This window comes from Podarcis tiliguerta (genome assembly GCF_965153285.1).
Source record: "Podarcis tiliguerta genome assembly, chromosome: 17".
Classification (NCBI taxonomy): Eukaryota; Metazoa; Chordata; class Lepidosauria; order Squamata; family Lacertidae; genus Podarcis; species Podarcis tiliguerta.
Window position 1 is genome coordinate 30,171,293 of NC_139550.1, and position 20,409 is coordinate 30,191,701.

Below are 20,409 nucleotides of genomic sequence, written 5' to 3' on the forward strand. Positions count from 1 at the left end.
CAATGAGGCGCCTCGGGGGCCCAACTGGCCAAACCTGTAAAATACATTTGGAGGAAAGAAAAAGAGGCGGCACGCCCTTGCCTTGCAAAGAGCCGGCTCGACCGAGGCTTCTTTATTTGCAAATAAAGTATTCGGAGGCGCCTTTCCACCCACCCCAATCCAGGAACTGTTACAGAAAAGCAGCAGAAGCAGCGGACCGGAGGGAAGCTGCCTCCGAGAGACCCCTCTCCGGATCAAAGTCGCCCCGTCCCAAGCCTTTTTGCACAAGGGAGGCGTTGCACGTGCGACTCGCTTCTCCATAACCAACAGGGTTGCTCCCTGTTCACTGAGCAGCTCAGAAAGAACGCCTTAAGTTCAAGCCAAGAAAAAGAAAGCCAATCCCGAAAAGGTGGGCTGGGGGGCGGCGGCACTGGGCTGAAATATTTTTCCAGCAACCAAGCTCACTGTGTGACCTTCGAGTAGCTAAACTTTCTCAACCAAGTAATTGCCTTGAGCAATCTGGAACAAATAATTATGTCAGGCTAGCAGTCTAAAGAATGCAAGGCTCCCTCTGTTGGGCACCCGATCTTCCCTTCTGCCTCTCTCTTTCCACTTCCAAGCTACACTCACTCACTTTGCCCCAGGCCTGGTTCCCACAGCCACCACTCACACACCTACAGCTTCTACCTAACCAGGGGGCCAGGATGCACTGGTATGGTACTGAGCAGGCGCCTTGAGTTAATCACAGTTGCAATGTGTGTAAGGTTGTGTGTAAAAAGGTAAAGGTAAAGGACGAGTCGCAGACAACTTGGGGGTTGTGGTGCTCATCTTGCTTTACAGGCCGAGGGAGCGGCGTTTGTCCGCAGGCAGTTTTTCCGGGTCATGTGGCCAGCATGACTAAGCCGCTTCTGGAAACCAGAGCAGCACACGGAAAAGCCGTTTACCTTCCCGCCAGAGAGGTACCTATTTATCTACTTGCACTGTTTGGCGTGCTTTCGAACTTCTAGGTTGGCAGGAGCTGGGACCGAGCAACGGGCGCTCACCCTGTCGCAGAGATTCGAACCGCCAACCTTCTGATCAGCAAGCCCAAGAAGCTCAGTGGTTTAGACCACAGCGCCACCCGCGTTCCCTAAGGGTGTGTGTACATCAGTGTATTATTTCTCGAACTTGTGTCTCCAGCTGTTGCTGGTCTACAACTCCCATTATCCCTAGCTAGCAGGACCAGTAGGGATGATGGGAGTTGTAGTCTGACAACAGCTGGGGGACCAAGTTTGAGAAATGCTGCTGTACATCCCTTTGTGGGCTGCAGCCCATGGGTTGCAGACATGCAGCAAGATGAAGGAACAAGCCCAACGTGGGCTGCCAGCAATGGGCAGGTCTGTGTTTCCAGCCACACTCTCTTTCATCCACACTGTGTATACCACTTGCTAGAAACCACTGTAGTGCTCAGATCCCGCTTGTGGGCTTCTCCTGGGCATCTGGCTGGCCACTGTGATTGCTGGAGGAGATGGGCCACTGGCTTGATCAAGCAAAGCTCTTCTTATGTTCTTAGGGCAGTTTCCAGGATTTGCTGCTCCTTAAATTGTCAAACACTACGGGGTGAGCTCCCGTTGCTCGGTCCCTGCTCCTGCCAACCTAGCAGTTCGAAAGCACATCAAAGTGCAAGTAGATAAATAGGTACTGCTCCAGAGGGAAGGTAAACAGCGTTTCTGTGCGCTGCTCTGGTTCGCCAGAAGCGGCTTAGTCATGCTGGCCACATGACCTGGAAGCTGTACACCGGCTCCCTTGGCCAATAAAGCGAGATAAGCGCTGCAACCCCAGAGTTGTTCACGACTAGACCTAACGGTCAGGGATCCCTTTACCCTTACCTTACTGGAGTTGGAGATGTTATTGGCTTAAGTTGTAAAACTACCATAAACAGACCAGATGAACAATGCTAGGATGCCTTTTCATTAAATTAACCAAAACCAACAATTAGGACTGGGAAAATCCTATGGACTCAGAATGCTCAGACACTTAGAAATTTGCACTGACACCTAAGAACATCACCCAGGAATCTGAAACACTTTCCAGCCCTGCACCGAATAATACTCTTCCACATTTATTATGTATGCAACTTCTGAGCATGGGAAATGCTTCTCACACATTATGTGACACTCTTACAACCACACTGTGTGTAAAGGCCAGCACTGCTATCCTTGTTTTGCAGACAGTGGGGACTGGCAGCTAGGAGATAACAGCTTGCTTCAAGCCATCCACTGAGTTTCTGGTAGAAGTGAAAGTTGCCCCAGGCACTTCCAGAACTGTAACCGTGTTTGTGTGTGTGTGTGTGTGTGTGTGTGTGTGTGTATTCCTCCTTTACTAAAGCACATCATTGTCTCTTTCTTTAGGTTGCATGTTGTACAGATCAGTTACACTCAAGGTCTCTTAAACAAGGTAAAGGTAAAGGACCCCTGGATGGTTAAGTTCAGTCAAAGGTGAATATGGGGTGCGGTGCTCATCTCGCTTTCAGGCCAAGGGAGCCAGTGTTTGTTGGCAGGAGCTGGGACAGAGCAAACCGCCAATCATTGGCAAGCCCAAGAGGCTCGGTGGTTTAGACCACAGCACCACCCACGTTCCATAAGGTCTCAAGGTCTCCACACCACTGTGAATAGGTGTTACCCTCGAACTGTATGTCAAGGCAACAGCCATGCACTACACGAGGGGTTGATGTGGACTTTGGGGCCACACATCCCATGCCTCTCTTGGGATAGTTTGAGCCCACCCATCTCTCTTATTGCATGGGCAATGGCAGCAGCGGAGTGGTGGGGGTGTTAAGAATGCCTTGGAAGTTCCTGATGCAACCTACACTACAGCTGACAAGCATAGGGGTGTGGGCTAGAAGTTTCTCCTCTAGTGGAGGAAGAGAATCTGAATCCCCTTCCACTCTACATTTTGTTGTTGTTGTTTTGTCGTGTCCGACTCTTCGTGACCCCATGGACTACAGCATGCCAGGCACTCCTGTCTTCCACTGCCTCCCACAGTACTTATCACAGTTTGCATCACCACTGCTTAGAAAGCACAATCTTATATCTGAAACCAGTTTGGCTGGGCAAAGGGGAGGTGGGATGCCAGCCCTGGGCTGTCTCATAGTTGCAAGGAGACTGCCGGCCCATTATTCTAGGAACAGACTGAGAAAGTATATCTGCATATTTCTGAAGGCAAGGGTGAAGCGTGTTATCTAATTTTAGATAACCTGTGCCTCAGGTATGAAAACAGCAAGGAAACATCCATCTTAGGAGGCCTTGGTTTCTGGGGCAGCAATCAAAGCAGCCCACAGTCGGCTGCAATGATGGGATGGCATATGCTACCATGCTGGGAATGTGTTAGCTGATCATTTATTTATGAAATGTATTTATCTCTCTGGGGGTAGAACTGTATGGCAGGAAATGCCCAGCCCTCCTGGCCCAAATGCTGTCAACAGCTCTGATTCTGATTTTGGGGCTGGGGGAGTGCTTTGGGGAGGGGCTGCTCTTGATCAAGGGCTAGGCAACCTGAACCTTGTCTGTTACTTTAAGAACTGCTTGGGCTTGCTTCCTCCTTCCTATTCCTTTCTCCTCACATGTCATGTCTTTCTGGATTGTGAGCCTGAGGGCAGGGATTGTCTTATTTGACTGTTTCCCCCCCTAATCCACACCTTTCTGGCTAAAGGGCAGGGTATAAATGCTGCAAGTAGGTAAGTAAACAAATAAATAAAAGTCACTTTTATGTAAAATGAAGCACAGAAAGAGACTAACATGAACAGTAACACCATTAAAACAGCTAAAACTACCAATGTTGAACGATTCTATTAATACAAAAGAGCAGCAGGAACTTCTAAGATTCTGAGTTTCCAATAAAAAGGAAAAGCTATAGTAAACCAAAGACTTTCCCATGACATTAAACACAAGCAAGGAAGTGACTTTGCAGGTCCACTTGGGGGAGAGGATTCTAAGGCACAGAAATCTTTCACTGCAGAAAGAGCTTCTCTTTGTGCCCAGAACGAGAGTAAAGCCCTGCTCTCTAACCAAAGGGGGCAAGGATGAATCTTAAGAGAGGACAGCCAGGTAGAACCTTGCGGTACCCACCAAAACTAGGCAACTTCCCCCAGTCCTTAAAAAGAAGGGTTTCCCCATTTAGTTCGAACAACCAACTGCAGCTGCAATGTGCCTCCTTCTTCTTAATGCAAATACCAAGTGCAGGAAAGAAGAGTCAGGACAGGTCAAACTGCAGCACAATTTTCAGCCACTGAAAAAGGAAGTTATTCTGCTGTGAAAAAGTTCTATTGTCAGAGGACCCAAAGGGCTCAGCTTCATAGGAAGCACCCATCAGCCCAAAGTAAACATTGCTGGGAACTGCTCCCAGTTTCCATTCATCTTGTTTCATAGCCACTTACAGATGAGCCTTTGGATACATTTCCCCAGTCTTTTTCTGACTGTTCCTAATCTGGTGGCGCTGTGGGTTAAACCACAGAGCCGAGGACTTGCCGATCAGAAGGTCGGCGGTTCAAATCCCCGCGATGGGGTGAGCTCCCGTTGCTCGGTCCCTGCTCCTGCCAACCTAGCAGTTCAAAAGCACATCAAAGTGCAAGTAGATAAATAGGTACCGCTCTGGCGGGAAGGTAAACGGCGTTTCTGTGTGCTGCTCTGGTTCGCCAGAAGCGGCTTAGTCATGCTGGCCACATGACCCGGAAGCTGTACGCCGGCTCCCTCGGCCAATAAAGCGAGATGAGCGCCACAACACTAGAGTCGGCCACGACTGGACCTAATGGTCAGGGGTCCCTTTACCTTTACCTGTCCCTGACATTTGGTCCTACTGGCTGCAAGCCAATAGGAACTGTAGCCCAAAACATCTGGAGGGCACTAGATTGCTCATTATTATCAATACAGACTGACAGAGGCTCTCCAGGGTTTCAGGCAAAAGTATTTTCCTGTCCCACCCGGAGACACCAATGTTTGAGCCTGACACCTCTTGCATGCAGAGCATAAGCTCTACCACTGAGCCACAGCCTTTCCCCTCAGAGAGCCAGCAGGACAAGCACTAAGCTATGACGCTTCCCCATATGAATTTTGTGGGCTACAGTTCACATCTTCTGAATATTTTAAAGGGCTTACAGATTCAAATCTGCCTTTTTGGCCCCACAAAGCAACTCAAAACATGTATAAAATACAATTCAAGTTACAGTGGTACCACGGGTTACATACGCTTCAGGTTACAGACTCCGCTAACCCAGGAATAGTACCTCGGATTAAGAACTTTGCTTCAGGATGAGAATAGAAATCATGTGGCGGTGGCGCAGCAGCAGCGGGAGGCCCCATTAGCTAAAGTGGTGCTTCAGGTTAAGAACAGTTTCAGGTTAAGAATGGACCTCCAGAACGAATTAAGTACTTAACCAGAGGTACCACTGTACAAGATAAGAACCATTTGCAATATCCATCTCCCAGTATAAAATATCATGCTATCTACTTTGCAAGCTTGTGTGTTCATCTGCACTTCCATTTGCCCTGTGCAAATCATAGTCATAGGTCCAAGAGGGTTTTCTCTTGTCCCATCAGTCTTGACCCATCTACCGTCAATCTGCAGAAAACCCAATTGACATTTCCAGCAATCAGCAGTGGGTTTTCCCAGGGAAAGTGATGGAACAAGAAGTCACAGACCAAACAGAAGTGTGGATGAGCCCTGTGAAACCAGCACAAAAATAAAACAATAAAACTCAGCCAAACCTGGAATAACAGCTCCACTTTATATCAAACTATGTGTATTAACAACAGCTTGAACTGCAGACATTATCTCCTGCTAATGCTTATATTCACGCTGTGAATAGCTTCTTCTGTTGATTTTTGCTGGTAAAGGCCGAAGAGCAAGCCAGGGCTTTAGTTGATATCCTCTGCCTATCTTTTGAGAGCCAGTGTGGTGTAGTGGTTAAGAGCGGTGGACTCGTAATCTGGTGAACCGGGTTCGCGTCTCCGCTCCTCCACATGCAGCTGCTGGGTGACCTTGGGCCAGTCACACTTCTTTGAAGTCTCTCAGCCCCACTCACCTCACAGAGTGTTTGTTGTGGGGGAGGAAGGGAAAGGAGAATGTTAGCTGCTTTGAGACTCCTTAAAGGGAGTGAAAGGCGGGATATCAAATCCAAACTCTCCTCTTCTTCTTCTTCTTCTTCTTCTTCTTCTTCTTCTTCTTCTATCTTTTGGGAATGAGAACACACATGTTTGGGTCTCTGCACTCCTGCTGACATCTCCTTTACTGGAACAGGTGTGGCAGAAGCACTTCCTCAGAGAGCCACAACAACAAGAGTCCCAACCCCACTATCTATTTTTAGGAAGAACAGTTAGTTGCCCATCTCCCCCACCCTAGACTACCCAGGAAGTCAACTGACGTGTGTTGGGGCTGATAGCAACATCCATGAAGTCAACAGATTCATGCATCTTTTATTGTTTGTAAAACGCTACTTGTTAGGTCTCATTTGTGTAGATTGCTTGAACATCAGCAATGCAGAACATGCGCTGAAACTCCCAAGATGGCCAGTGGCACCTACTATTAGTACAAGTGGGGTCTTCCTCCAGCTGCAGCTCTGGATCAGATCGTGAAACTACTTGATCGGGACTTCACAAATCTTGTTCTATGCTTTCCCCCTCTTTTTCCCACCCTCCGCCTGAGAAAACGTCTTCCCAAGAGTCCCAAGGTATGTAAAAGCAAATAACTTTAATTGTAATTATTATCGGTCATTTCTGTAGTGCTTTTTGCCATACAAAGTGCTTTACAGACTTCTCTCATTTACCCAGTTAGGCAAGTCACTATCAGTCCCACTGATTGATTGATTGATTGATTGATTGATTATTTATTTATTTATTTATTTTACCTTTACCTATCAGTCCCACTGTACAAATTGGAGAACTGTGGCCAAGAGGCAGTGGATTACCCAGGGACACTCACCTACAGTTAAGCCATATCTGTAACTGATCTAGATGCAGGACTAAACTGGCTCTTAGCGGCTCTCCTTCTTGGCCAACTCTTTTGTTTAGTTCCATGCACAGCATCAAGTAAGCACAATCATTTGCTGTTAACTAAGCTCATGCAGAAGGTGGCAGTGTATCTTTAAATAGCAGTATCTGGAAATGAGGAGGGTGTGCTCAGGTCTTGCTCACATTTCTGTAGGAGCAGGATGCTGCAGCACTTGTCTTAGGCCTTTGACCTGATACAACAGGGATCTTTTTATGTGCTTAGATGAGGCCTGACTTAATTACCTACAGGGCATAATTTGATTTTAGAACTGCTGTTCCTTGCTGGCTTTACACACTTAAGATACAAACCCTTATCAAACCATTCTGAGATATTGGCACAAGAGTCCCCATTGAGATAGCGATGGATACCATTGGAAATTCAACCCCCCCCGCTGAAACCCCCAATAATCCACTCTCATCCCAATGTTGTTATTCTTTAAAAATGAGGTTTTGGCACTTGTGGGGGTTGTTGTTGTGGGGCAGTGGGTGGCGCTGTGGTCTAAACCACTGAGCCTCTTGAGCTTGCTAAGTGGAAGGTTGCTGGTTCAAATCCATGCAACAGAGTGAGCTCCCATTGCTCTGTCCCAGCTCTTGCCAGCCTAGCAATTCAAAAGCACGCCAGTGCAAGTAGATAAATAGGTACTGCTGCAGCAGGAAGGTAAACACTGTTTCCATGTGCTCCGGCACTCGTCACGGTGTCCCATTGCACCAGAAGCAGTTTAGTCATGCTGGCCACGTGACCCGGAAAGCTGTCTGTGGACAAATGCCAGCTCCCTCAGCCTGAAAGCGAGATGAGCTCCGCAACCCCCTAGTCACCTTTGACTGGACTTAACCATCCAGGGGTCCTTTACCTTTTTACCTGTTGTTCAGTTGGGGAGGCTGTTGGAGTCTTCTTTCAGTCTGTGTTTATTTGTTTTGTCTGAGCATCACCCACTTTTCTTCTGCAACATAGGTATTTCTGATGCCCACAAGTTTATTAGAGTTCTACATACAGCACCAGATTTATTTATTTTTTAAAAAAGAAGGTTGGGAATCCCTGTCTTAAACTGTCAGAGACATATCATGTTCTTGTCTTAAGGCACGATTTGCAGGACTGGGCAGCAGATAGGACACAGATGTGGCCCTCCATAAGTCACTGGACTCCAACTCCCATCAAGCCCAGGGAATGGTCAATGGCTCTTGGAAACCAAGTGTGTCCCCAGCCATCAATGGTAGAATAGTGTGAGGAAAGACAGAAAGCTGCCACAGAAGAACCCCCTGCATTTGACCATGCAGCTATGAGCCAGCCCATGACTCACACACACCACTGGCGTCCACTAGTAAGAAAAAAATACTGGAAGTGAAACGACAAAGCCAGGAATTAGCAAACTCAGGGGAGGAACCTATGAAGAGACCATCTGAGGAAACCAGAGGTTAGCACCATGGAAGACTAGGCGCTACTTCCTGCCTCATGTCCTCATTGCCCTGAGCCAGGATATCTGATGGGCCACATCTGCCTCTCTGGGTTTGGACATCCTGTTGCTGCTGCATGGTAACTCCTTTTAAACCAGCTGCACCAGGTTAGCCCTAGCTGTCCTTCACCAGAATTCAACACACACACCCTGCCTTTCAGCTTCTGTTCTACATCATTGTTGTGGCGCCCCCTGCAGCACCATCTTGGCTTTGCGTCCAGTCTGGGTGAACCAGCTGCGCTCACCTAAATCTGCCTCTGTTCCCCAAAATCTCTGCTTAGGCCAGGCTTCCTCAACCTTGGCCCTCCAGATGTTTTTGGCCTACAACTCCCATGATCCCTAGCTAGCAGGACCAGTGGTCAGGGATGATGGGAATTGTAGTCTCAAAACATCTGGAGGGCCAAGGTTGAGGAAGCCTGGCTTAGGCCCTTCTACCAGAGTCCACTTGGATAGTTCCATCTCCCTTGGTCCTCTCTACCCTGCTCCAATGGGAACTTCAACAAGGCGAGAGAATCCAGTGTTTGACTCTAGGGTCTTGTATGCCAATATTATTTGATCTGTCTAAGTTACAATCCTTCAGGAAATCCACAAAATGGGCATCCAGACTCGGCCCAGAATCCTGCCTTGCCACTCTTCTTGGCACTGCATGTTCTCACCATGTGGGTCAAGTTGCCCAACAAAGGGAAGGAGAAGGCAACAGGTGAGTAGAGGAGAAAATCAAGGACCACTCCAAGAGGCATTAGCAGCCATGGGAGCTGGAGGCAAGGAAGGATGGAGGGGCAAGCTAAATGTGATGGTAGAACCCAGAACCCGGGGTGCATCCCTACAAAGCAGAGAGGGACAAACAAGAAGGCCCATGGCGGGGGGAAGCCATGTCCCTCCTCCACTCCACAAATGCTTTTAAGCCTAGCAGGGGATACATCCAGGAATGGTGTCTCACCAAAGAAACACAGCTTGGGGGCGAGTATCAGTTTCCATGGGGAAAGTATGAGTCAGGGGAATTAGTGAGCTCCTCCATTCTTGCTTGCCAATGCTCTGCCTCAAAGCTCTACCCGCTTTTCCAGCCCTGCTTTGTTGGGAATCAGCAGCCGCCCAACACTGACACACAGGGTGTCTTTTTGGCCCCAAACTGCATGCAGATTCTGTGGCTACAGACAATGCAGCTTGTTGTCTATATAGCAAGAGTGAGTGTTGCTCTGTGACATGAAAGCTCTCTCTTTTTTTAAAGTCCTTGTACTTAGGAGAAGCATGCACCACGAGAGCAACTTCAACCAGTCACAAATGATACAAGTGTAAAATAAAACACTTTCAGGAAAACCCGGTAGGTATCAGGCACACACGAACACACTGCAAATTTCTGTTTTGCTGCTTGCAAACAGAATGCAAATTTCACATGTGCAAATGTCGAAGTTTCAGCTGCTTTCAACATTCCCAAACTCTCCAACCCATCTGGAGGCGGCAGCTTCCTCCTCCTGGGAGGGCAGGAGAAGAGCCCTCCCACACACTTGTCATGAGGCTGACAAAACAGATGAGGAGCTAAATGGAAAATGGCTTAGCTAATTAAAAGGAGCAAATGTGCTTCTAGACAGCTTTTAAGGCTTTTATCGGCTGCTCAGCCATGATCAAAAGACCCACCAATTGCTTGATGGAGCCCTTTGCTGGTTCTAACAACTACTCCAGGTCTTCTTGGCACACTCCTTGTGCCAAATCACAGGGAGAAAGCTCTGTAGTCTCACTGAAGGTGTAAGGAAAGAGAAGCAGAAAGTGCAATTCTTGCAGCTGTATATCAGAGACCTGCAACTAGACCACCTAGATTCTTTTTTCAAAGTTGAAAAGCAATCAGTGGGGTGCAGAGCGGGGAGCAGACCAAATTGGACCCATTCCCCTCATCAAAATCCTCCCCTCCTAACCACTCAGAACTTGCTGTTAGCTTATCTTGAGAGATAACTCTGGGAGGATGGTTTTGATTGGGAAAACAGCAAGGGGAGGAGTTAAAATGCATCTCTGCTATCCCTATTCCATTTGCTGCTTTAATATTTGAAAAGGATTCCAGCGATGGATCCCGCTGTCACATCAAGCCTTGTTTTTGTTTTTATTATTATTTATTGAATTTATATACCACCCTATATAAATTCAGGGTGGTTCAGGAAGCATTGTTCTACCAGGCTACCGGTGATGTTAAGAAGCAACAGCTGCTGAAATTCTCATTTTGAGGCAGGGTGGCTAAAAATAAATGATTAAAAAAATATATTAAAAAACAGATTTTCTTTATTCAAATCGGATTTTTAAAATAAAATGCTTTTGGAGGAAAAATCTTTCTAAAGATAGTTTTCTATTTAAGTTACATTATAGTCCAAAGGCGCTATCCCCACAACACCTGCTCGCTATGGGCCCTACTAAAGCAAACAGTCTAATTGGTCAACGTCTAAAAGATATCAAGCATCGGAACAACCTGGCCACTATAAGGAAATTCTGCCCTTGGTATGTTCATTTTCCACCTTTCCATTTTGATTCGCTGGCCCCTTATCTGCACAAACTTATTATCCCAAAATACAGACATGCTTTTACACTTGCAAGACTGGATGTTTTGCCATCTGCGGTACTTGAGGGTCAATTCCAAAAGATCCCGCCTGAGAAACGTCTTTGCCCCTGTGGAGACGGTAGCACCGACACAGCGGCACACGTCCTCCTGTCCTGCACTCTCTAGAAAGACCTGAGGAACGAGATCATCACCCCACTTGTACTAACCATCCCAGGGCGCTCAACCACTGCCACAATGTCCTTTCTTCTATCAGATCAAAATGAGCAGATAACAGCAAAGGTTGCTAGGTTCATAGCAGGGGCAATCAGAATGAGGGCCACTAATTGACTGCTGATTCAGGACTTTAAATTGGGCTCTTATATCAAATTCCCCTTTCTGCATATACTGTACTGTTTTATTGTTGCTATGGCCATTGGCTAATGCGAATAAAGTTTTTATCTATCTATCTTGTTGCTGTTGCTATAGTCCAAAGACTATTCATCAGGAAATAAGGATTTGTTTTGAGTTTTCTATGTGTGCTAGAACTCAGTCTTAAGTGTTTTTAAAAAACAAAAAACCCATTGAACCACATCAGTTAACAAACATGGATACATATACTAAAATGTTATTGTTTCAGTTAAATAAATTGTTACTAATGATTATTTTTCCTTCCATTAAAATACAGCAGAAAAGTTGTCCAAATATAAACAGTTAACTTATTAAACCTAACAATAATTTCATAATTATCTGTCTTATATATTTCTAATAGTATAACCAAATCAGTAATTTTTGATATAACTGTAAAAACTAAATCAAGTCCTGCTGTCTAGTTGTTTTAAATGATGATTTAAATTGTGGTTTTAATCGATTTGATTTTATTTAAATCAAATCCACCCTGTTTTGTAAAAAAGGTAAAGGTAAAGGTACCCCTGCCCATACGGGCCAGTCTTGACAGACTCTAGGGTTGTGCGCCCATCTCACTCAAAGAGGCCGGGGGCCAGCGCTGTCCGGAGACACTTCCGGGTCACGTGGCCAGCGTGACATCGCTGCTCTGGCGAGCCAGAGCCGCACACGGAAACGCCGTTTACCTTCCCGCTAGTAAGCGGTCCCTATTTATCTACTTGCACCCGAGAGTGCTTTCGAACTGCTAGGTTGGCAGGTGCTGGGACCGAACAACGGGAGCGCACCCCGCTGCGGGGATTCGAACTGCCGACCTCTTGATCGGCAAGCCCTAGGCGCTGAGGCTTTAACCCACAGCGCGACCCGCGTCCCACCCTGTTTTGAGATAACTAATAAAGGCCCAGTTTAGGGTCCTCTATGGAGCCTGGCAACCCAGTCTCAGAAGAGACAGCACAAGAGTTTATGGATGTCCCAGTCTTGTTTCTTTGTTTGCTTGAGGTCAAGAGGCCACTGGGGGACAGGTGCAATGGGCAGAGAGAAGCATTAAGCATCCTGCTGTACATCAGCCAGCTGGCAGACCTGACCAGGGGGCACTTTTGTTTCTCCTTCAGTGCCAGGACTCAGCAAGGAGTGAGTGCCTCTCAGCACTGCACCTCCCCTGTCAGAGAGCAATAGCAACCAGCTCCCTTGCATGCGAGAACTGGAAGCCCAGAATCTTATTCCCTGAGTCAGGCTTGAGGCGGGGCACCTCGCTCTTTTAAGAAACTCTCCTTCCTATCTTTTCTCGTCCTGTTTTTACTTGAGAAACTGCTTCTAGGTGGCACAATATAGGGCAGGGGTCTGCAACCTTTAAGACAAAAAGAGCCACTTGGACCCGTTTCCGGAAAAACAACTGGGAGCCGCGGCGGGCGGGAAGGTGACGTCGGGACGGTGCGTAACGCACGCACCGCCCCCATGTGACATCACAGCCAGTACAGCGCCAGCCACAGTGGGGAGTGTCGGGGCGCACAATGCTCCTCCTCTCCTCGCTAGTATCCACCCTGGAGCCGCAGCAAAGGTGTAAAAGAGCCACATGCGGCTCCGGAGCCGCGGGTTCCAGACCCCTGATATAGGGCAAGCTACATACACACGGTGCCAAGGTACAGTATAGCAGTTTTCCCCTGAGGTGTTTTGTTGTGGGTACAAAACGCAGCCTCTAACGCTGCAATCTGGAATGGACACATCCATTGGTGTGCCAAGGGGCTGCTTTGCAAGCCTTTCCCTTCCAGCAATTTCTCTGCTGAAAATCAACCTTCACAAGCTGCTTTTTCTCCCTTGTGGGAGAAGCAGCTAAGGCAGGATTTCAGATAAAAACTGCCAGTGGTGAAAGGGTTAAAGACAGTCTCTCTCTCTCTCTCTCTCTCTCTCTCTCTCTCTCACTCACTCTCTCTTTCTCTCTCCCTCTCTCTTTCTCTCTCCCTCTCCTCTCCTCCCCTGCCTCAATGTTCCTTTTCTATTTTTTAAAATGCTTTTAAATGAAAGTCAGTGTGGTATAGTACTTAGCACATGGGTATGCAAGCTAAGGTCCGGGGGCTGGATCCCGCCCAATCGCCTTCTCAATCCGGCCTGCAGACGGTCCGGGAATCAGCGTGTTTTTACATGAGTAGAATGTGTCCTTTTATTTAAAATGCATCTCTGGGTTATTTGTGGGGCATAGGGATTTGTTCATTTCCCCCCCCCCAAAAAAAATAGTCTAGCCCCCCCCCCCAAGGTGTGAGGGACAGTGGACCGGCCCCCTGCTGAAAAAGTTTGCTGACCCCTGGCATGTTGGACTAGGACCCGGGAGACCAAGTTTCGAATCCCCACTCAGCCATGATCACCTGCGACCAAGTGAAGATGCCTGGGCGCCAGAATGGTGCCTGACATCTCTACCATCTGCGGATCATTGGATCTGGACTGTGTTCACACATTAATACCTGCTCCTGTAGAATTTTATCAGTTATATTTTATCTGCACAATCAACGATCAGATTGAATTTCAGGAACCAATTTGCTTTTTCTGTGCAGCCTGAGCAGGAGCAGTCAGCATTAAGGGGGGAAAAGGTAGGAATAGGCCAAAATCTATGTGTACTGTCCCTGGATCAAGTGAAATTCTTCATTAAGTTCTCAAAGCTCTTAACCTAGCTCCTGGTTGTCCTCTGAACTAGCCAGATGTTTGACTGAGAACCAAACACAGTCAGTCCATCCTTTGACAAATAAGACTTTAGAGCTGTCTTACCCCAAAATGGCAACTAGATGTTCTAATAATAATTTATATTATATTTATTTGTTTGTTTGTTTGTTTGTTTGTACGTACATACGTACATACATACATACATACGTACGTACATACATACAGTGGTACCTCGGGTTAAGTACTTAATTCGTTCCTAACTGTTCTTAACCTGAAGCACCACTTTAGCTAATGGGGCCTCCTGCTGCTGCTGCTGCGCTGCCGCAGCACGATTTCTGTTCTCATCCTGAAGCAAATTCTTAACCTGAGGTACTATTTCTGGGTTAGTGGAGTCTGTAACCTGAAGCGTATGTAACCTGAGGTAGCACTGTACATACATACATACCCCGCCCATCTGACTGGGTTTCCCCAGGCACTCTCGGCGGCTTCCAACAAAATATTAAAATACAATAATTCATCAAATATTAAAAGCTTCCCTAAATGTTCTGTTTTGGCGACTGTAACCTTGGTTTTAAGGAGCCGTTTGGTTCCTAGCTTATATATCTGAGTTTCTAACACTGCATGGCTGTCGCAGCTTGTGCTCCTCAGCTGGTGAGGCATGATCCAGTCATTGCCCAAGCTATTGTCTTAAGAAAAAGAAAGTGAAGTCATGCGTGAGGAGGGTGATTAGAAGCAAGAATGGTTTCAGGGCGGATGTGGGTGGAAGAAAGGCAGCACAGCCGTGTGTGTGTGTGTGTGTGTGTGTGTGAGAGAGAGAGAGAGAGAGAGAGAGAGAGAGAGAGAGAGAAACCCAGAGCGAAGCACAACTCAGAGGGAAAGCAACTCACTAAAACAGAGGCGAAAGGCCTTAAAGGAGTCCGCCTGGCACCCCACTGGTCATGTCTACATCTTCATCACATGATGTAAGCACAACAACACTTCCTTCAAGGAAAGGGGAACTCCCACTGCCCACATTGCTCTGAGAGCGGCAACTAGAGTCAGGGTAGCAAGTGCCAGTACTGGGGGCCTTCAGTGGAGAATTTGAACAGTTGAGCAAGGGGAATTGGGCCAGCCATCCAAAGTGCCGTTCTGTGGCCACAACAAAACCCTTTCCTTTCTGGTTGGCACTGGTGGAAGGGGCAGACTGCCCCCTCGTGTACCATATTTGGGCACAGGACCTCCTGGTACGGACCCCCTAATGTAGTAGCTTAAAGGTAAAGGGTCCCCTGACTGTTAGGTCCAGTCGCGGACGACTCTGGGGTTGTGGTGCTCATCTCGCTTTATTGGCCGAGGGAGCCGGCATATAGCTTCTGGGTCATGTGGCCAGCATGACTAAGCCACTTCTTGTGAACCAGAGCAGCGCACGGAAATGCTGTTTACCTTCCCGCCAGAGCGGTATCTATTTATCTACTTGCACTGCGTGCTTTCGAACAGCGCCACCCGCGTCCCTGTAAGTAGCTTACAATCAACCAATTCAGCCTCACTCTCCTCTATCACTTCTTTAATCCGCTTCAGACGGTGAGTTTAGAAAAGGCCTTTTGATGGAGCCTAGATAAAAGAGAGCCGCTTGCTGCTCTAGTTCAGAGGTTCTCAAACTTTTTTCCCTGGGCCACACTTTCAGAATAAAAATTTGCTTGTGCCACATTGACCCTTTTCTTGATAAGAAATACATTGCACAACAAAAAGAAACAACAACTAGCACTGCTTGATTTATAACATCAAACACAGCTGCTTTTTAATATGATCATGGGACATCTGGGGAGTATAAAACAATGCAGCTACATAATAACATGAATCATTCCCAAAATGTAATGATTAAACAAACCTCTTACATATGCACCTTAAGTATGTATACAAACTCAATGAGAGGTGCAAGCTTGCTTTAGGCTATTGTATTTTAATATTCTGTTGGAAGTCACCCAGAGTGGCTGGGGAAACCCAGCCAGATAGGTGGGGTATAAATAATAAATTATTATTATTATTTTGCCAGGTACCGTAATCTCATTTCTATGAGGTCCAATTTGAGACAAACCCTCATGTCCTCATCACCACAAAAAATACTTTCTCTTTTCTGATCTTTCATATTTATCAGAGCTGAAAATCCCTGTTCACAAGATGTCATGAAGAACTGTAGAAGAATAGCCAATTCTTTTCAAGAGAGGAGTAGATACTGTTTCTGATTGTACATCCACACTACTCAGAAATGTTTAAATGTTTCTTTGATCTCTCTAGAATCTTCCCCGTCACACTTGCCATCCTCTCCTGCCACACCCTTGGAGAACCACTGTTTTGCAGTAGTTTAAATCAGAAGAGAACTCCTTCAAGCCAGTGGGCAGAGATAAATGCCCTCCTCCCCCAGCGTTTGAAAAAAAACCTTGCCTGCTAAGACGCTTCGTCACCCACAAGCACTGCTGTTTTCACAGCTTCTGTTTGCTTCCTGTTTATATAGAGGTTCTCATACATCTCTGGCCAGACGGCAGCCCCCTTAGTCTGTTGCGGAAAAGGCAACAAAGACTCTTGGGGCAACTGGATGCCGATTGTGGCGTAAGCTGCAGTCCATAAAGTTCGTGGTCCTCAAGAAATCCATGCCATAATCAATTTGCTCATCTAACGGTTCCAGTGGCGTAGCGTGGGGGTGCAGGGGGGGGGCCGGCCGCACTGGGCGCAACATCTGGGGGGGGCGTGCTCCCACTCGCAGCTCTCTGAGTGCTAAAATCCACGGGTTAGGGGGCGCAAATTACTTGCCTTGCCCCGGGTGCTGACAACCCACGCTACGCCACTGAACGGTTCACAAGACTAGCCAGGGAGACCAGGAGACATTCCTGGGCCAATGGAGAATCAGAAATTGCCTGAGACAAGAGGACAGTGATGAACACCCAAACAACAGTCAGCCCACCTCGCATTGGGAGGGAGCTGGTGGTCACAGGGAGATGAGAAAGCCCCCCCCCCCCGCCATAGGAGTCAACTCCTAGGGGCTGAGGTCCCTTTGCCACCCCCAATAAAACATTTGAGGGGACCGCTCCGCCCAAAAGTTGATGGGCATTGCCATTCAAATGGTGTGCGTGGTCCACATCTTGTGTTTGATTATGCGAGGCGGGGTTTACCTGGGTCCCCCCCCCAGTTTATTCAAGGAAGTCAAGTTTTGAAATGTCAAAACGATTGCAAAATTAGTGAAATGTATAAACCTGAAAAGCATAAATAAAATTTCAAGTTGGCACCCGCACTTCCTATCCTGCCCCAGGTAACAGGTTGCTACCTATAGACCCCTGGTTCCCAATGTGGGGCACAATTTGATTTTTAAGGGGGGATATTCCAGAATGAGTTATTAACAGTGAATGGTCTTTTAGGCTTCCTCCACGTGAAAAGGACTTTGCTTTTTGAATAATAAGAATTATATGTCTCAGGGGTGGCGGTGGGGATGGGATCAGGATTTTTAGAGACGCTTAGGTGGGGCATGGCCAAAAAAGGTTGGGAAGCACTGCTATAGAGGGAAACTACAAACAAAGCAATATATCTTCTCTCCCCCCCGCCCCCGGCAAAAAAAGAAGAAACCAGCAACCCCTTTCCCTTCCTCGTCGGGCCACACCTGTTACCTGGGAGAGGGGCTACGACTCATCCACCTGCCCTGGATTTCAGGTAGCGGGCGCCTGCCTATTTGCTGGAAGCAGCGCCGAGGGGAGAAGGCGGAGGCCGCTCGAGCCCGGGGTCTGAGGAGCCACCCCGCCTTGGGCCGACGCCCTAGCCGGGCAGAGCCACCACCAGCAAAGCCCCTCACAAGGGGCAGGCGCCATTGTCGCAGCGGCTGGCGGGAGGGGAAGGGAGGAAGGAAGGTCCTCGGTGCGAGCCCCGGCCGGAGGGATCCCTCCGCGCGCAATCTTCCCGCGCATCCTCCTTTACCGTAAGCTTGGTCGGCGTCGTCGGACTCCTTGCCGCTCGGCTCGCCGTCCATCGCTGCCGGGACGGAGAGCGCTTCTGCTGCTGCTGCAGGCGCCGCCGGGGGACTGCGAGGAGGCGGAGAGAGGCAGCGTTGCCTGGGCTGTGCGGCGAAGTCAGGCCCACCCGACGGCCCTCCGCCCCTTTCCTGCCTCGGCGCGGCCGCCTTCCTGCGCTTAGCGGTCCCGGCGGGGCGGTCCCGGCGTCAGAAGAAGCGGATCCGTTTGTCTTGCGCGCCCGCAGCGGGGAGGCGGCCGAGCCGCGCTGCGCGGTGCATTTAAAAACCCGCTTCCTCCCGGGGAAATGGCTCCGCGAGAGGAAGTGTGGGAGGGAGAGGGCCTTTGTGGGTTGCTGAGCCAGCGAGGTTGAAGCTCCCCTTCTCCACGCCACGACTTAGACAATCAATATCTTCTTCTTTGGAGATCACTCGTACATCTTCTTTTGGAGATCACTCGTAGCCGAGTGATCTCCGAGTGAATTCTGGTGCTGGAGGAGACTCTTGAGAGTCCCATGGACTGCAAGAAGATCAAACCGATCCATTCTGAAGGAAATCAGCCCTGAGTGCTCACTAGAAGGACAGATCCTGAAGCTGAGGCTCCAATACTTTGGCCACCTCATGAGAAGAGTAGACTCCCTGGAAAAGACCCTGATGTTGGGAAAGATGGAGGGCACAAGGAGAAGGGGATGGCAGAGGACGAGATGGTTGGACAGTGTTCTTGAAGCTACCAGCATGAGTTTGACTAAACTGCGGGAGGCTGTGGAAGACAGGGGTGCCTGGCCTGCTCTGGTCCATGGGGTCACGAAGAGTCGGACAACAACGTAGCCGAGTCAGATTGTCTTCCATTAACACTTTTTTTTACAGTGAGAAAAAGAAATAGATGCAATACAGTGGTACCTCAGGTTAAGTACTTAATTCGTTCCGGAGGTCTGTACTTAACCTGAAACTGTTCTTAACCTGAAGCACCACTTTAGCTAATGGGGCCTCCTGCTGCTGCTGCGCCGCCGGAGCATGATTTCTGTTCTCAACCTGAAGCAACATTCTTAACCTGAAGCACTATTTCTGGGTTAGTGGAGTGTGTAACCTGAAGCGTATGCAACCTGAAGCGTATGCAACCTGAGGTACTACTGTACTCAGGGCTGTATGCAGGTCACTGAAGGATCGGCTTCCACGTCAGAGAAAGCCCCAGCATGGCCTCGGGGAAACTGAACCCCCAAAACCAGAGGGCACCAGAGGACATGCCATAACTTAGGATCTCAACTTCGTAGGCTTTGCGAGGCGGGACACATGCACACCTATTCCCACGACCAAAATCCCAAACAAGAGTTGTACTGAAGCTTTTGGAAATGTTGGGGAACTCTTACACCTAGCTGAACAGAGCTTTTTTCTTCTTATTTTCCAAACAGCCTTTCAGAAAGCAACCCCTTTCTTTCAATCACACTGTCAGCATAGAAGACAACTCCTAGGGGAAGAGGGGTCTTCAGCCCCCCCAATAAAATATTTGAGGGGGCTGCCCTCCAAAGTTTTGATGGCCATTGCCATTCAAATGGTGTGTACATCATGTGATCGATTATGTGGGGTGGTGATTACCTCCCCCCTCCCATTTTTTTTTCCAGGTTGGCACCCCTGACTTTAAGAGTTGGTTACTTAGCAGGCCTCCTCCCTCAAAGTCTGCTTGCCTGGGGGCAACCCTCCTCAGTTGATGCCGGTGCCTGTTTGGTCTAGGTGACTAATATGGCCCTTTTTGCTCCAGTACAAATATTATTTAAGTAACTATTTAGAATATGTGAGGCTCCACTAGCTGCCAGGTCTCCAACCAGGGGTGGCCATACCATTAGTTACAGTGAGGCTATGTCCTCGAGCCACAAATGCCAAGGGGAGCCCACACTTCCAGGAAGAGGGAGGCAATTTGAAGACCAGAAAGGAACAGAGGCACTTGGGCATCTTCTGCCTCAAGTGCCAAAATACCTTAACCAGCCTTGGGTACGACATAATTTGACCTGGGGCAGGTGGGGAGAGAGAGAGAGAGAGAGAGAGAGAATTTAAAGCTCTGTCTTAGGCAGCAACATATTTTGGGCTAGCTCTGCTGGCAGCCAGCTCAATTGTGGCAAGATTGGCCAAATGTACTTCTTCCTCACAATATCTGTATGGCAGGTTCCCTTGCCCCGAACAAAAGCTCTTGTTGATATCAATGACTGGGGATCATGCAGCCCATTGGCCTTCCCTGGAAATTTGAGGAAAGAGATGGACATTTTTAAAGGTATCTCATTTTCAGAACACAAGATGTAACAGCTCTACAACATAGAAACTGAGAGCTGTTTTAAAATCTCTTGGATGTTTGTCTTGCACTCCGAGGCTGTTAAGGACAAGGAAACTCAACCACAGCACCATATTACTGCAGACAAACAACCTATA

At 48.1% G+C, this 20,409-nt stretch overlaps 1 protein-coding gene and 1 long non-coding RNA gene across 2 annotated transcripts in view; one reads left to right on the forward strand and one right to left on the reverse strand.

Moving 5' to 3' along the window:
• Positions 1-18,307, reverse strand: part of SLC44A2 (solute carrier family 44 member 2 (CTL2 blood group)) — a 60,216-nt gene extending 41,909 nt beyond the window's left edge. Inside the window, exon 1 of the mRNA XM_083419863.1 lies at positions 17,961-18,307. Coding sequence (XP_083275989.1) covers positions 17,961-18,012 — 52 coding nt within the window. The 5' untranslated portion in view covers positions 18,013-18,307. The remainder of the gene's footprint in view (positions 1-17,960) is intronic.
• LOC310668031 lies at positions 64-10,644 on the forward strand. The gene is made up of 3 exons (XR_014506560.1): positions 64-388; positions 2,370-2,415; positions 9,681-10,644. It is a non-coding gene; the product is annotated as an uncharacterized lncRNA (long non-coding RNA).
• Positions 18,308-20,409: the final 2,102 nt, after the last annotated feature.